Below are 16,431 nucleotides of genomic sequence, written 5' to 3' on the forward strand. Positions count from 1 at the left end.
TTTCCGCTTTCCTTAGTCGTTACTCCTTCACAGGGTAACGAGGCGAGTGGCACTTTCTGTATGGCAACTTGAATCTATTAAAGGGGCAAGTCCATACAGCAGAGCGTCATCTAAGGCATATGTATGGGGGACATGCCTCATACTGATTCCTGGCCTTATTCTTGCATCATCAGCTTCACAGATACTACCATCACCCTTTGATTGTGATCCCACTATATTACACACTCGTTATTGTCTTTCGTTAACAACATCTTCATCATTGCAAGTTTAGAGTAACGTACTTCAATTTTCACTGCTTCACACGAGACACTTCTACGATGGCGTCGAATTCGCTTTCTATTTACTCTGAAAGTCTTCCAGCGTTTGCTGAGCAAGCCACGTGCGCCAACTCGCTATGGTCCATAAGTTCAAGTCTCTTACCGCAGATGTCGTCCTTGGCTGGACCGCCCAATGAGGGAAACTCCCAAAGAATTTTGGAAGATGAGATTCAGGCCCTCGTTGAACGTATCGACAACAGCATCTGTGAGTGGCGTTCAGACAATGCCACGAATCAAACCATCAGTGTTGAGGAAGTCATCAATGTCCCAAATGCGCCTGCTATCCACGCTGCTGAAAATACGGAGGTTGATGGGCTGTTCAGTGGGACACAACCAACAACTGCCTGGTCAAAACAAATGGATTGTCTGGCTTTCCACCTACTGAGAGTGCGTGACAGTTTGACAGCCATTTCAGATTGTTTACACAATATCATGTGGGCAATTGACAGGAATAACAACGTGGAAGAAAGCGATAGCGGCGGGTATACCTCCAACGAATCATTTCAATTCGACGGTGTCAGTAGTGGCTCATATCAGCAAACGGAACAAAGCGAAGTCAATGCGCCAACTGGAAGCCGGACTATCATCTTGATCAAGGCCATGCTCATCGATGAACAACAGCTCCCGTTAGCTTGGCTCCCACAAACGTCTTCCGCACAAACGTCCTCCGCCTCTTTCTTGCCCTCTTCATCTTCTGCCTCTGCCTAAGCATGATCTGTTGTACAGCAGCCATCATGCTTCTTGTACCACCTCTCAACCAACGAGCACCCCTCGCCGCTTCTTCTGATCCTCCTTGCTTTCATGAGATGCATCGGGTTTGGTACTTGAAGGACACACAGAAGGAATCGAAGGGAAGCGAAGACAAATATCAAACGTCAAAAAAAGCAAAAGGATGCTACTTGGCTTGGTCTGATCTCTTCGTCAGCAAAAACTTTTTAGTCCGAAAAGCGATACATATTACATAGCGGTATACTGAAACAATTGGCAGTGGTGACTGAGCATATTCAGAGTACAGCCAGCTCCTGAACACTATTATCCAGAATTCTCGAGTAGACAAAGTAGGATTCTCACCAACCGGGTCGAATTTGTGACTAGATTATGCTTAAATTAACCCCCTGATTCCTAGAATTGACAAGATCTTGTTAAAAGTCTACCAGGTAGTGTCTGATGAGTCTCTGCATGAGGTCCACAAAGTAAATTATTCAGAGTGTTTGTATCAAAGAGAAGAGAAGAGTTAAAAGCTTAGTACCACTCCATGGAACACAACATAAACGGCTGACAAATGAGTAACATAGACCATTGGTAGTTTTCTCCGTTCAAAGGTCCTAATGAATATTGTCTGAGCCCCAAAAGGCTCATCAAATGATGTAACCTCCCCCAGTCAAGCAACGCCAATCCCGAACACCAGTTCCCTCTTCAAGTTCCACACACCACCAAAGCACCTCCTTTGATTTGTCAGGCTGGCCACTCTCTTCGTAGGCGCGGCCCAGCGTGAACCACGCCTCGGATGAGTTCCAGCCGGAACCGAGCTTAGTGAGTGTCGAAAGGAGGGCATACGCACGATCACGAGCCGCAAGACGGTCGACAAGTGGTAGGCGGGTAGCCTTATACGCAGCAGGAAGTTCGTCATCGTCCATGGGTTCCTTGGGAGTAAATTGGGTTTCTGGTGAAGGGCCCAGGCCGAGGGGTGTCGAAGGTAGGGGAGAGACTGCATGACTGCTTGAATTTGGCTTTGAGCTATTTGCCAGGTTGAGGTTGAGCAAAGTATCCTCCAGAGGCGGAATCGGAGGTGGCGGGAGGAGATCTTCACTGTAAATATCGAGCAGGATGTTAGAAAGGCCGATGATTGCAGTGGGATGATTAGGCGTATGTGTGAGGGCGGTTTCAAAGTCGTTACGAGCTGCATAGGGGGCTCCTTTCGACAGAGATAGTTGACCCAGCTATGAGGAATATTAGTACACATCATATATCCTGCAGTGGGGGGGGGGGGGGTTCATCTTACCTCTGCATACAGATCACTCCATAGATCCTCTACGGTCTTCTTTTCGGCCCAGCTAGGAGGCTTGAGAGCACCTGAACCAGATGGATCCCTAGCCAAATCGGCCTCCAGGCTCTGAATAAGTCGCTGTGCTTCTGTGATAGCTCCCTTGGCGTCCTCCCTCATGCCTGCTCTACGGTAGAAACCAGCAATCATGAGCCAGACTTTTATCAGAAGGACCACGCGTTGAGCCCTCTCCTTATCCTTGGGGAAATGGACCAGTGGTAAGATGCAGGTGGATGCGTAAGCGTTGTCAACCGATAGCTCAGAGTAGTCGGTTGACTTTGTTTGCGTAGAGAGATACGAATTGAGGTGTCCTATAGGCCGCCTTGAGAAAGATGAGCCTCTCGTTGCGGAGTTTCGTTTACTGGAGTAGGTGAAGAAGTCCGATTGCTGCTCGTTTTCTTCTACCTCGCCGTTTGGACCAGCTGGTGTGAAAAATACGTCTCCATCAACAACCGTAGGTCCATGGGCAGAAGAGATAGCCCCAATACTAGAGGATCGCTGTCGGCTGTGGCTCCGATCGCGCTTCTTCAGACTGTTACTTCTACCCGTAGCGCTTCTATTGCGGCGCACTGAAGATGCTGATGTCCTTGGTCGCGACTCTGCTAGGGATCCGTTATCTCCCGTAACCTGAATCGTCGGCGCACTGCTGCGCATGGTCGCTGCAGTTTGAGGTCTGGGGTTCCTGTCGCCCGCGGCAGTGTAGACCTGCCTCGTAGGTGGCCTGGATCGATCATTGCCGCCAAAGATCGTTCCCCTGATGCTCCTGAGCGTGCCAGAGGTTTTTGGTGGTTCCACGGCCTTGGGAGGGTTCAGAGTGGGCTGGGCTGCAACGTTGCCAAACAGTCTCGAGAAGAGAGTCAGCAATTCGAAGCTGGCATTTACAGCCACATCTGGGCCTTCAAGTAACTCGATCAATGCAAGTTGTGTCATCTTCACCTCCAGGATGCTCTCCTTTTCGCCATCATCCATATCGTCGACTAGGCCATGTTTGTCTTCTGTTGAAGCATCTTTTTCCGCCTCGTTGAGGTGCTCGCTTCTATAGGCTTGGTCGGCCTTACCAAACAGAACTGTAGTATCTTTAAATTGTTCTAAAGCACCCTCGCAAGCCCTCGCGGCCATGCTATAATCTTGCCTAGCACTGAGCAGGAGAGCGAGCAGATGCCAAACAGGAATAAGAGAACGCTCTTGCCAATATGGCCCATATACCAGATCGTAGTTCTCTTCCTGATCCTTGCTTGCTGTCAAGGCAGTTCTGACAGTCTCAATTGCAGCAGTCAACTCTCTTCGCTCAGCCAATAGAAGGCCAAGAGCATAAAAGCTCCTAATATCCTTTGAGCGCCCAAGCTCAGCTGCAAGAGACTTTCTTAGACAGCGAATAGCTTTTTGTTGAATTTCGGTTCTAGCCGAGGCTTCATATGTGATTCTTGACCAATGAGCCTGGGACAGGCCAATAGCTTGCCATGCAAGGGCAATGGTATGCGGTGCCACAGGCGGATGTGAAGCGCTAAGCTCATTGTGTTCCGAAATTACAGGCGTGGGGTTATCTTGCGAGGTGATCTGCGGTAACTTAGCCAACCAGTCTTCGAGCTTAGATCCAAGCTGGTGCGCCTTTTCCGCTGCAGATCGTTGGCCATATCGACAGAGGGCCAATATACATTGCGAGATTGTTTCGAGAACGGTCGCATCGTCGTCCAGACTAGGCTCAACAAGCCCGGTTTTGTCAACACGAGCCTTGCCCTTTTTGACAATCTCAAGGTAAGAGTCGAAGGCTTTGAAAGCGAGGTCGAATTCGGCCACCGAAAGATGAACAAGGAAGAGAGACCGCAGGATAGATGTTGAATGATAGGTCTTCAAAGCCGCACTGTAAAGAATATCAAGAACTCCACGGCTCAGGCTGCTTCGCCCACCCTGACCAAGGTCCTTTTCACTCCATCCTCGTCCACAGAGAATAGACCAATTTCGTAGTACCTGATTGACAAACGCTTCGACTTCCTCACGCTCCTCGTCGGCTCTGGGAAATGATGTCTCGCCTAGCAAAAGCGTCTGGTACGTAGCCTCGGCATGCTTGAGCTCAATGCGCAGCTGATTCCGAGGTGAAAGGTCCCCGGCTGTGTTGCTCACAAACCCGGTAGGAAAAGGTTGATCGGTATCGACAATTGATGATAGGGCAAAGTAGTACTCCCTCCATACCGTTCTTCGAGGTACAGAGCCCTTGAAGCCGTATCCTCCTGTGACAGGAGTAGACATAGTATCCCAGAATCTTGCCCACGCTCGATAACCCGCCATAGAATCAGCGTCGACCTGTGTGATTTCGTTGCTTCGGCATGCTTCGCCTGAGAGCATGCAATATTCCGTGAGGAACAGCTCTGACCAGTAACGGAGCTGTCTTCCCATGCCTTGTTCTGCCCAAACTCGTCCAAGCGATGGGAGACCAGCTCGGTAGGCAGAGAGTGCCTGCTTCAACTCGCCGCTGCGCGCAAGGCAGTTAGCTTTGAGATACGCAGCTTTGAGTGAGCAAACACTCGTCCATTCGGCACTTCTGTCGGCTGGGTTGATCTCGCCTTCCTCCAAGTTGTTCTCGGGTAGTCGACTGACACAGAGATTATAGTCTCCTAATGTCCAGTGCAACCAACCCGCGCATACCTCAGCCTGGAATTTGTCGTTCTCGTGGGCAGCTTCCTCGTCAATTGCCGCTTCGAGCTTCGGTAGTTGATCCGTAACATTGACATCGCCTGTGTTTATAGCAGTTGCTGGCCGGCCTTCGGTGTTAGTGTGAGCTGCAACTCCTGTCGTTTTGGCAATGGCGCATTCGGTTTCGGCCGTCAATGCGAGACCTGATTGAGAAGTATTAGCTTTGCGGCTGTCATGAAGCTATTCAGAGAATGACGTACAAGCTCTGTCGGGAGCATGCTTGCGGACTTTGCGAACAAGCTCCGGGACCAGGTCCCAGTTGCCGTCGCAGCGGGCATGGTCCAGCTGATTAATGTATTGCACGGCCTTGGGCTATAGAGCAGTAGCGATACAGAGTCAGCTTCGTTATAATCGGCGAGGGCGTTTTGTTTCGTCTTACACCCATGGTTCGTTGGACCTATTTCAGGGTTTCAGGAGATCGGTATCGGACTTGGACTAGCAAGTAGATGGCGCCAAGCGCATGGCGAGGAAGATTGGATTGCTAAATGGATGTGAATCCTCTGATGCGAGGCTTAAAAGAGTTACAATATCGAATATAATTGTCACAAAAATCAATCGTGATGTTTCAGAGGCCGCCTGAGGTGAAGGGTATAATTGCGGTCTCTGGACTTTCAACGTGGTTAAGGTCGTATTTGCTGGAGATGAGAGCTGCTGGGACGACGTAACTCAGCCCATAAGCCAATCAGTGCCATTTAATACAGCACGGTTGGATCCACTGTCAGGGGTCTTCCCGCCAGTCAAGCTAACCCACCTTTGGCATGTTTGTTGCTAGGGACCTACTGGACTGAGAGCAGAAAAAAAGTTTCAATGGAGTCTTCCTTGATGAATCTACAGCTTCATCATAATTCGAGGTTATAAGCCGTGGTTCCCAGTTGAGCAACAGAATTGGATACGGAATCCTTGTTCAATCATACCTGAACCTCTTCTGCGACTGCTGTATTCGTCTTTTACACGTGACGGCGAGGTATCAACTTCAAGTTGATCTACTTTGGTCTTGGCCATTATCTTGAAGCTTCAACTTGTCGCAAAGCATCTGAGACCTCACAAACTATCCCAGAAACCCTCATAGAGGATCCATTAGTCATGGCTGCCTCGCTGCCACCCGATTTGCGGGTTCTATGCCGCAAACTCACCTCAATTCCCCCAACTCAGCTCCCTCATGCGCTGCCATCTCTCATCAACCACATCCTACACTGCAAGGAGCCATTATCAGCGCCATCGGACCGCAAGGTCAAGGATAGCGCCCCGGAAGCCGCTCAGCTTGTCCATAAGCTCAAGGCTAGCATCACTACTCATCTTAATGGTCGGAGCCGTGAGGCTAGGTTCGCTGCGGTGGCTCTAATCAAGACTGTCGTTGACGTTGGTGGATGGGAGATCCTACGAGGCTGTCAACCATGGGTCACTGGACTCCTGTCTGTAGTTGAGGTAAGTCAATGCACTCATTTCTGTAAGCTCACTATTAACGATCCACAGAAAAGCGATCCCATTGCTTCAAAGGAGTTGGCCATTGTGACTCTTACACGCATCTACATCTCAGTCCAGCCATATCAGACCCTTGTCCGAGAGATTGCCACACCAACAATCCCAACATTTGTTACAGCTTGCATAAAGCTCATCAGCTTGCCCAAGAACGGCGAGAAGCTCCAAACGCCCCTGTCTGCCATTGAGACTATTTGCGACGCCTTATCAGCCTTGATTCCTCTTTACCCAACAACCATCCGGCCTTCAAACTCCAAGCTCAGAACAGCAGTCAAGCCTTATCTTGTTCCTACACAATCAGATGAGACTGTCGTTCCACAAAGCCTTCAGAGAGCTTCGCGAAAACTTGTTATCTCGCTTCACCACGTCGCGGCCAAGTCAGGAGGTAGTGATGAGTGGGCCAAGCTGATCGACACTCTCCTGAAGGAGCTGCACTCTACAGCTGACCAGGTCCTGCGAGCCGTTGAAGAATCATGGGAGGGAACAGGCGGCTTCACTCGAGCGCAAGTTGAACTCGATAATGAGCCAAACGGTGGTGGTTCATCTGCGGATGAGCTCCCAGCATGGTCAGGAATCAACGCTGGGGCTGGTCGTTTGATTGGCCTCTTCCAGTATCTGTCCGATTGTCTTCGATATCCTACCAAGGCGCCCGTCACGATACCCACAAGCGCACTTGTTGATGCTGCATCTCGGTTACTTCTCATAGCCAGACTCTCGCCCAAGTCCCAAACATGGGATCAGGCGCTTCAGACCAACGCTGCGATCGCCAGAGAAGAGAAGGATGAGCTCTGGGCTGCGCTACCAGATATTCACATCGCTGCTCTGCGCCTCATTGAAGCCTTGTTCCAGCGTCTGGGTCAGAACGCTGTGTCTATTGCCCCAGAGATTCTTGACCACCTTGTCCGAGTATTCAAGTCAGGAATCAACCTTCCCACGGTCCGAACGACCGGATACACCGTCCTCAAAGAGATATTGCTTATTTCTGGCCCAACACTATCCAAGCCTTCCGTTGGTAGCTTGGACCCTGTATTTGGCGCTTGCTGTCGTGACTTGCAACAAGATGCAGGTCACCTTAAAGAGGCGGAGAAGCCAGCGGCAACTGGCACAGATAGTAAGAAGAGCAGCATTGCCGCTAACGCTGATCTTTTTCTCCAGCCTCAAGCTGCCGCCGTTGTCTCAACCCCTTCCCTAGAGCCCAAGCACAAAGCCGCTGCTGCCAACCTCTTGCCCGTTATTCTGTCAAAAGTACCGCAGCGACATCTCAAGGCTTCTTTGCGTGGTCTCGTTGACCAGACAGCTATTTTGACAAACAGCCGTGACGCTATGCTGACAAGTGTTCTCAACCCATACAAGGACCAACGTGGCCGAGTGTATCCTAGCATTCTTCCCCATCTTACTCAGCAATTCCCCGATGACAAAGGTCTTGAGATTCTGCGCACGAACACTCGTGCAGGCGCTCAGAGTCTCGCTGAGGGTGAAGAGTCATTAGAGGCTCTCCCTATCGAGGAAGAGGAGGAGGAGGAAGGGGAGCAAGATGAGGAGATGAAGGATGGCGATGTCGAGGAGCAAGAAGCAATGTCTGAAAAGAAGGGTGATCTGTTCAAGCCAGGAACACTGCCCACAACTCCACATGCCGAGAAGAATCTCCCCATTCAGAGCAATCCATTTGCCCCTATCGAGAAGGCTGCTCTCTCTGAGAATGCCTTCGCACGGGCATCCTCACCGCCAAAGCGAAAGCACGAAGGTTCAGATTTTGCACCTCCGAAGCGCCAGGTCCTGGAAAAGTCGTCTTCTCCTGACCGTGTTCTCCCTGCGCCCATACCAAAGGCCCCAGTTGTGGCCAAGGAACCTGAAGAGGAAGAGGATGACGACGACGATGATGAGAGCGTTCATCTCAATATGGAATTAGACGATGATGAAGATGAAGATGAGGACTAGCCATTTCACACCAGACATAGAAAAGTAATTTCAAGAAAGTTATTGGGGTATAAATATATATGAACCGATCCCTAGCCTTCTAGCCTTCACCGACCCTCTTCTTAATGCACGATAGCACGTCTGCATCCAAAGTGGCCGTCGTCTCAATTAAATCCAGAAACGGCCTGCCAACTCCCCCTACCATAAGAACGCCTTCGAGCAATGGTGCCACCTAGTATACGAAAATACGAAAAGTTCTGCTAGTCTCAGTCCCTGAGCCAAGCGCGACGCTTTTCCTCCTTACGAGCCCTTCGCTTCTCTTTGAACTGCTTCAGTTCAGCCTTGGAAGGCTTCTTCCCTGAACGCTCTGCCTTCAAGCTTCGGCCGTCATGGGCATTAGCTGCGGCCTCAACGTCAAAAAAGGCGTTCATCTGGCGCTTTGATTTGGCTTCATCACTATGGCGCTCGGGCCCTTGGCCAGCTGCTTGGAACTGGCCTGTGAAGCGGTTGAACGTTGCTGTTGCGGTGTATATCTCTAAAGGGTCGGCGATCCCAGTGCTTGTGGTCGCAAATTGGTCTTCTTCCTGTGTGCCTTTTGCATACCAAGCGTTAGGATCGTAATCGCCATGGATTGCCGGGTTGTAACCTCCAGCGACAGGTTTCTCTGAAGCTGGAGGTTGAGGAACACCTGGGGCTGTGCCTGGGACAGCGGGTATAGGAGCGCTCGTGGCAACACGAGGGTTATCCCACTGAGACTTCCCGGTGAAACGATTCACGAAGAACCAAGCCTGCGTGTTTGGGTCCCACTGACAGTCCCAGCCATCATCCTCTTGTTGCGGTGCAGGCTCATTGGGCAACGGAGGGCCACCAGGTACAGGTTCGCTTGGCAAAGGTGGTCCATCTGGTGTTGGTTCGTTCGGTAGAGGAGGCGCATCATCATCATTGGGGGCGCTATTTGGGTCCTTAGGGGACTCAGAAGCCTCTCCGTCTTCGCGATCAGAACTCTCATCCACTGGTTCGATTGCGCCGTCGCGCTTTGGCGACTCGCGCTTTGGCGACTGGGCTGCGGGCTCCTCTACGCCTGCGGATGGCTTAGGCGACGACATGGCGATTATTGCGGTTTTTGTTGTGATGTTGAAGCGTCTATCATCCCAAAAATGAGTTTACGAAAATCGACAGTGTCATCATGATACTTATGCACCTGGAGTTTGTCTTAGCAAAGATGAGCGAGTGTGGTTTTTGTCATCCAGTAAATGGAGTCGCAGGCTACGCTTCACATAGCAAGAGTGCTTTATGCACGTCGTCGAAAAACGAATCGCTGTTGGTGACGACGCAGGATATAAAGAGATGGTAAATGCAGATGCGAATAATAATGAAGAATGAATCAGCGGCGCCTGTGATAATGCTGCATAAATTACCTAGGTAGGCGGGGCCTCCCGGTAGAGCGAATGGTGCTAATCACGTGACTGGTCCAACCTCGAAGCTTGTCAGTCTGGAATGTCCTGGAAAGTCAACTTAACCTTACAGAGGGTATTCTCAGTGCTATGCAGCAACCATACAGCATCAGACCCCAATGCGTCTAATCTGTCAGGTCCATCATATTTGGACAATGCGTTATTAACTGTCATTATCGCAGAATGGTGTCTTGATTACTTGTCCAAGGCCTCCCGCGAGGGAATGAGGCTAAGCAAAGCCTCGACCGTTCTGAATGGGCAAAGACCTCAAGGAGGCCCATAGGCCAAAATTCAATAGCTTTCAGCTCCTAGCATTTATTAATGGCAATGCTTTCGTTGATATTTTGCCTCTGCTTCTATTGTTTTGTGGTTGATTAGTTTACAACAATGTTTTGGCCAAGTCGCTTCTTTCACATATGTCTCCATGTGTTAGTAGCCACAGTTCATGGATCATCAAACGATGAGTGTGAATGCTATCTCACTAATGGCACCAACTCTGCATATTACTCACGGCACAGTTTCTATGACTACCGAAACCTCGGGGACTATGCGGGAGTTCCCAGTCCTGTCCAAAATGCTTCCAGAAAAGCAGGTGTAACAAGCGACTATTTCAACAGCGACACTTGGGACAACAGCTGGAGCATTCAAGACTGGAGCAATCGCGGGAAAGGTGTCAGTCTCTCAGGAGATGCAACTGTTCTAATGATCAATTCACCCAACAACATCTACATTGAAAAGAATGACGATAAAGATGCAGCCTCGGATACGTTCCTCACCATGCGAACCATGCGGCTGCCCGGTTTCCAGAGCGCTGCAGAGTTCGACTCTGTGTCGACATATCACTACGTCTCAGTACGGATGCTCGCCCGTGTCACCGGCAGCGCGGGTGCATGCATGGCTATCTTCACGTACCTTGGGGGTGAAGAGCTGGCCGATGTACAAGAAGCTGATATCGAGATCATGACGCACGATCCCAAGAACAGGGTCCAGTACACAAATCAGCCTTCTTTCACAGAGGATGGCGATGATATCCCCAAGGCTACCCGTAACGGTACCCTGCCCAAGGGTGTTGAGTGGGATGATTGGGTTGTGCACCGATTGGACTGGACGCCAAAACGCTCTACCTGGTATGCTAATGGTCAAGAAGTTGCCAGCATAGAATACCAAACACCCAAAGACCCGGCACAAATCATTCTCAACGCTTGGAGCGACGGTGGTTCGTGGAGCGGGAATATGAGCCTCAATGGTGCTGCATATATGCAGATCCAGTGGATCGATATGGTGTATAATGTTACAAAAGACAACGAGGAAAAGAGAAGTTTCGATGGCCGTAGGTTGGAGAGCGATGCTGAACAATACGGTGGGTTGGTACGACGAGACGATAGTAAAGGTGCATGCAAGGTCGTCTGCAGCATCGATGAGGCCGATGAGGCTGGAGAGACAAAGATTGTTTCGAAGAGTACGGCGTCTCACATGCTGGATATGCGATACTGGACAAGGAAGATGGTTGTGTTTGGAATCATGCTTTGGGTGTATATATAAAGTGTTAAAGCATTGGAGTCGATTTCTAAGTTTTAATCCATGTCGAATCGTTTTACATGGTTGAGGCTGAAGGACATAACGTCCAGGTATTTAGCATTCAAAGTAGAATATCCCCGTGTAATGTTCCCTACCTATTTCATCATGTCTGACCTTGCCTTACTTAAACACAATAGCTCCAACACTAACAATAGGGGCTCCTGAACATCACCATCTTCTCCCGCAATTCCCTAGTCTTTCCCCTGTTCTCACACTCTCATAGAACAAACTCACACTATCGTCGATCATCTAAAGTTACAAGTCCCACTGATTATCCCGCATCCGTTCCGACCCGCCTCCGACTTCAGATCAGAGTCCTCACCCCAGTGTCAACTACCAACTGGGGACACAAGCAATGAAGCCATTAATAACACTTACATAACGCATAACAAGCCTCGTGGATATTCGGCACTACGCCAAGATGCACGTTGACTTGCTTGACCATGTCCCACATCGTGTGGTATCTTCCCCAGTCCAAATCTTGCTTGGTTCCTTGTTGGCTCCAATCCGCTTTGTCCATGATCGTGCATTTCTGGGGTAATGTTCTTGACTAGAGCTTCAGGCGCTGTCCCACTCGGTGGGATCGATGGGAGGCGATGATCAAGAGTTAATGGAGAGCATAATATGTTGCACAAGATGGTATTTAATGCGTGCTTCATTACGCAATTGCTATGTGCAAATCCAATGTCCCGTTATAACCAACTATTGTATGATTTGATATCTTAAAAATAAACACCGCTTCAACAGATCCTTTGTCTGATCATATATAACTTTTAGAAAACCTCAAACATTGCGTCTTCAGTCAAACCAAACCCCGACATCGTAATATAATGCTTGTTTTCTGTTTTCCAGTGTCCTTTCTGCGCCACTGTCTCATCAATTGTTTTAAGCCAACAGGTAAATCTCGCTCTTGAAATGATTTGTCGTTAAAAGTTGTGAGAAGCGATAATTAGGTGCTTTTGTATATAGTTCTGCTAGAGCTGTTCAACACGATATAATCTCCGTGCTGAAGTGTTCTGTCTTTGCTTGTAGTCGTCAAGTCCTTCGACATGCCTTGTTATCAGGATGATACCATGGCCCTACTCATCCCCAGCGCGATATTGACTGGGGAGTGGGTATGACTATAGAGGCCTCGCTGTGGTGAGCCTGTTACTTAAGTCTGTTGCGGTGGGATATATCTATCGCACATCCCGCAGAAGAATCAACAAGTCAGTCGCGTCGAAATTGCCTTTCAATCAAGTGCGACCGTTAAATGTTCTGATCTTCATGAAGCATGCCAATGGTGCGCGAGGTTTTTTGTCAGGAGTGGTTGGTTTCTCAACCCCCCAAACTCTCGACCATGGATTTCAAGACTTGAGCAGGAGCTGACGGGAGTGTAGAGTCTCCCGTGATAGCAGCTCTTCAGGCGTCTGTCGATGAATGGACCCTCTAGATGACCAATTCCAGAGGTTTGTTCGAGTTCCAAGTTCACCTCATGTTGGCTTGTTCGAACTGAAACTGTTGTCCGTTGGGAAATGCCATGCTAGCACTCAATCCAAAAGGGTCCCAATCCAAACCATTCTGGTCTAAAAGCTGGGTCATTGATGGATATTGCGAGTGAGTGGTTTGTGGCTGTTGGACGGGTTCATGAGATGGTGTCATCTGGTGTCCAGGTCCGCTAGAGGCAGGCGACATCATCATAGGCTGCTGGTTTTCTCCATTGTATCCTGAGGCGTATCCTCCATGACCGGCTGGTGTTTCGATTTCAGGCTCGTCAATCATGCCATCTTGTTCATATTCTTGCTCTACATGGTTGATTAGGATATGTTATTGATGACTTGAAACGAGAAAACTTACCCAGTTGTTCAATATGGTTTTGGAAGGCAGGAGTAGGGTAGTAAGAAGCTCCAGATCCTGTTTGACCTCCACGTCCACCGTTCTGCATCATCGATGATCTAGGGACCTGTGTGTTCTGAGGCATCTGTTGCTGTTGCTGCTGGGGCATCTGCTGGCGCGACATGCTAGTCATCGAACCTCTCATTGACATGTTATCCGAGGCTGCAGGAGAAAAGGCGGAGCCGGTATTACTCGGCGAGTTGGAATGAGACGATGGTGTAGGTCGATTCTTGGGTGAAGTAGCATTCGAATGAGGTTGCAACGGAGGTGGCAGTACTGGCACAGGCTCAGCTTTGGGGGCGATGTTCGAGTTTGATCGTCGAGACTGGTGGTGTCGGTTCATAATCGCACGCTGGATAGGAGGAGGCTGAACGAGGTTCTGAGGCATATGGGTTGGTCCCAAGTTAGGACTACCCGTCTTGGCGCGAAGTTCAGCCTGGACATCGATTCCCTTTTCGAGGAGAATACGCTCGAGAAGCGAGTTCTTGTATCGAAGCATCAGACACTCATCGGCAGCAGTGCGGTGAGCCGCCTGGAGGTTGTGGAGGTTGGACTCATGGACGCGGATGGTCTCTTCAAGTTGCTTTATGTATTCAGTTCGGCGTTCGCGAAAAGCAGCTTGAGCTTGTCGGTTCCTCTGCTTTCGCTCTTCGGAAGTCGCATAGATCTTTTCATGTTCTGTTAGTCGCTGTTTGAGGGCGGGTGCGTATGTGCGTCATGTTGTCTTGGAGAGAGACACATGGGTAAGACCCGAGGAGAGAGCGGGGAAGCTGAGTTGTCAAGGTCATGCCTTGATCTACCCCAAGTCCCATCGTGTTGTTTTACAACAAGCTATCCTCATAGATAGACGGAAAGCAATGCGTAGTGTAGTGTGCATATAACGTAAGTGGGAGGAAAACAAGACAATACTTACAGGTTTGCGGCCGCCCTTCCTCTTGGGCTGCTGTGGCTCTTGGGTGGCATTGGCAGCAGAGGTTATCGCAGGGTGATGATCGCCCTCAGGGCTGGAGCCAACGAGAGAGTCGGTCTCTTCCCGAGAATGACCGTTTAGGCCGTTGAGATGATTGTTGTTGTTTTGGTGTTGCGCAGGATCCGCCTTATCGATTGACATCTTGTCTGCCATTACCCAGACCGGGCTACTAGACGATTTGCCGCGCAGCGGCAAACGCCCCAGAGACGCAAAACGGGAATTCTGTTACGTGACGAGGTGGAACGTCAAGACGACGACGGGCGCAAAGAATCGAGACAGGCAAGTGTGCGCCCGTTGGGTTTTTGCTTTGCGGTTGCGGGCGTAGGGAGAGCGGGCGCAAGAGATAGGAAATGCAGCCCGGATTGGGGGTCGTACGGGGGTCAACAGCGTACTGGAGTGTGAAAAGGGCCCTTATCAGACACAGAAACGCAGACAAAACCAAAAACGCTTGGCTATCAGAGATGGTACTGGCTGAGCGACAATGATACGCGCTGCGTCTAACAAGCGCCTATCAGTTGTAGGTCGCAGGTAAAGGGTCTTTGGGAAACGTAAGAAATTCTACCAAGAGATAAAAGACGGGCTGTAATTCGCGTCGAGTTCTTGGGGGGGACAGTTGCGATAACAGAGAAGGGGATCACTCAGGCCGCAAGGGAATACGGTTTTATGTAATGTAAATTAAGAGGAGGGGGCAGCCTAGGAAACTCCTTCTTTTCTCTGTCGACTCGAGGGCCTTAGCCCTTGAGCCAATCAAGGACTCGTATTCGAGGGATGAGAGTGGGCTTCCAAGGCCCATAAGTGGAGCAAGGAGACATCCACTAAAAAAACCAGTCCATCTCAATCTTCACCTTAAATTCTTCAGCATGGCCCCTTCAATCCATCCTCGTCAAACCATGGGGAGTGCACGGTCCCATCGTGATCTCTTTTTTAAACCTTTCACATGAGGCATAAAACCGTGAAGCGTTCAATCAATCGCCAACAAACAGCACGCACACGCAGCGTCACTCGCAAGGGGCGAGTGAGAATCGAGTCTACCGTAGCAGACCAGACCATGCCAGCCCACTCGCACTCCCACAAGACGCTGCAGCCATGCATGCCCTGGCACTCTCACATCCCACTCAACCTTGGAACTAACTCTTCTCGCCCATCCTCTTTACGGTCGAGCTGAACCCAAGGAAGGAAAAGACCAACCTGGGCCTGGTGTGAGACAGTGGGATGCCAGAGATACACTCCCTGATAAGCATACAAATGGTCTTTTCGATGCTCGAGATTTGCAGATATACAAAACCATCAGCCCCTCGACCATCATCATTCAACAAAGCTTTGTTCGTTTTCCGCTCATGCGTCGTGTGGCCGCCGGCTGAATGTTTGCTCGGCCGCCGGGCCACTCTCTCTGTTGGCTGAACTGTACTGATCGGCAGCTGTAACATCGGAGCCCCCGCTTTCGCTCCAGCCCTCTCTCACCGGAAACGCTTCAGTCACTGGGCGGCTCTCAAGAGAGTAGCAAGGGCGACTTTCGGTTTTCCTAGTGGTGTTCGACGGTACGCGGTGCGCCTTGGTGGCGGAGGGCATGTGCCAGAATGCGTTTCTTGTCTTTTATGACAGACAGCCCCAAACCTGGCACCCATTCCATTGACCCAATCATTGAACTGTTATCCCGTGATGGTTGTTGAAATTTTCAGCACTTGTCGCAATCTCTTACAGATGCCCGTGTCGATGGAATTTGAAGAACCTGAGTTAGAGCTCACAGTGAGATCCCGTCGTGCCAGCATCTAGTCCGTCATTTCGCTCTGTGTGGTCGATCATCCTGTCATGCTTAATTACACCGTTTGTTTTGGCTGTGACCCTGGCAGTTCTAGAAAACTCAGGGAACGACTTATGACCCATCATTCTGGCGCTATCTCTGAACAGGGATCTGTTTATCTTCAACCCCCGCTGTGCGCCCCAACCTTTCTGGCTATCATTCATATCTGATTGATGGAGGCTGCATCGAAGCCTTCAGCTCTTGTGGTCATCTGGCTCTATTGAACAGTTGCGGCGCCGCTGGCTTCATATACATAGTATGTGAATTCGGCCCCCGTCATGACCGATAACCGGCCTCTACACAAC

At 50.1% G+C, this 16,431-nt stretch overlaps 6 protein-coding genes across 6 annotated transcripts; 3 read left to right on the plus strand and 3 right to left on the minus strand.

The window, feature by feature from the left end:
• Positions 1 to 317: 317 nt before the first annotated feature.
• FMAN_04882 (uncharacterized protein) lies at positions 318 to 1,025 on the plus strand (the record flags this gene model as incomplete). Its single annotated transcript, XM_041828358.1, has 1 exon — positions 318 to 1,025. One exon carries the CDS (start codon positions 318 to 320, stop codon positions 1,023 to 1,025), a length of 708 nt encoding a protein of 235 aa, XP_041679229.1.
• Positions 1,026 to 1,675: 650 nt separating this feature from the next.
• On the minus strand, positions 1,676 to 5,437 carry FMAN_04881 (uncharacterized protein; the record flags this gene model as incomplete). The annotated part of the gene is made up of 4 exons (XM_041828359.1): positions 1,676 to 2,257; positions 2,320 to 5,195; positions 5,253 to 5,364; positions 5,432 to 5,437. The coding sequence occupies 4 exons, from the start codon at positions 5,435 to 5,437 to the stop codon at positions 1,676 to 1,678; spliced, it is 3,576 nt and encodes a 1,191-aa protein (XP_041679230.1).
• Positions 5,438 to 6,135: 698 nt separating this feature from the next.
• Positions 6,136 to 8,469, plus strand: FMAN_04880 (uncharacterized protein; the record flags this gene model as incomplete). The annotated part of the gene is made up of 2 exons (XM_041828360.1): positions 6,136 to 6,477; positions 6,526 to 8,469. 2 exons carry the CDS (start codon positions 6,136 to 6,138, stop codon positions 8,467 to 8,469), a joined length of 2,286 nt encoding a protein of 761 aa, XP_041679231.1.
• A 245-nt stretch (positions 8,470 to 8,714) lies between these two features.
• Positions 8,715 to 9,554, minus strand: FMAN_04879 (uncharacterized protein; the record flags this gene model as incomplete). Its single annotated transcript, XM_041828361.1, has 1 exon — positions 8,715 to 9,554. The coding sequence occupies one exon, from the start codon at positions 9,552 to 9,554 to the stop codon at positions 8,715 to 8,717; it is 840 nt and encodes a 279-aa protein (XP_041679232.1).
• Positions 9,555 to 10,289: 735 nt separating this feature from the next.
• Positions 10,290 to 11,444, plus strand: FMAN_04878 (uncharacterized protein; the record flags this gene model as incomplete). Its single annotated transcript, XM_041828362.1, has 1 exon — positions 10,290 to 11,444. One exon carries the CDS (start codon positions 10,290 to 10,292, stop codon positions 11,442 to 11,444), a length of 1,155 nt encoding a protein of 384 aa, XP_041679233.1.
• A 1,503-nt stretch (positions 11,445 to 12,947) lies between these two features.
• Positions 12,948 to 14,466, minus strand: FMAN_04877 (uncharacterized protein; the record flags this gene model as incomplete). Its single annotated transcript, XM_041828363.1, has 3 exons — positions 12,948 to 13,264; positions 13,317 to 14,022; positions 14,269 to 14,466. 3 exons carry the CDS (start codon positions 14,464 to 14,466, stop codon positions 12,948 to 12,950), a joined length of 1,221 nt encoding a protein of 406 aa, XP_041679234.1.
• Between the last annotated feature and the right edge of the window lie 1,965 nt (positions 14,467 to 16,431).

Source organism: Fusarium mangiferae (assembly GCF_900044065.1).
Source record: "Fusarium mangiferae strain MRC7560 genome assembly, contig: FMAN_scaffold003, whole genome shotgun sequence".
In the NCBI taxonomy this organism is placed as follows: domain Eukaryota; kingdom Fungi; phylum Ascomycota; class Sordariomycetes; order Hypocreales; family Nectriaceae; genus Fusarium; species Fusarium mangiferae.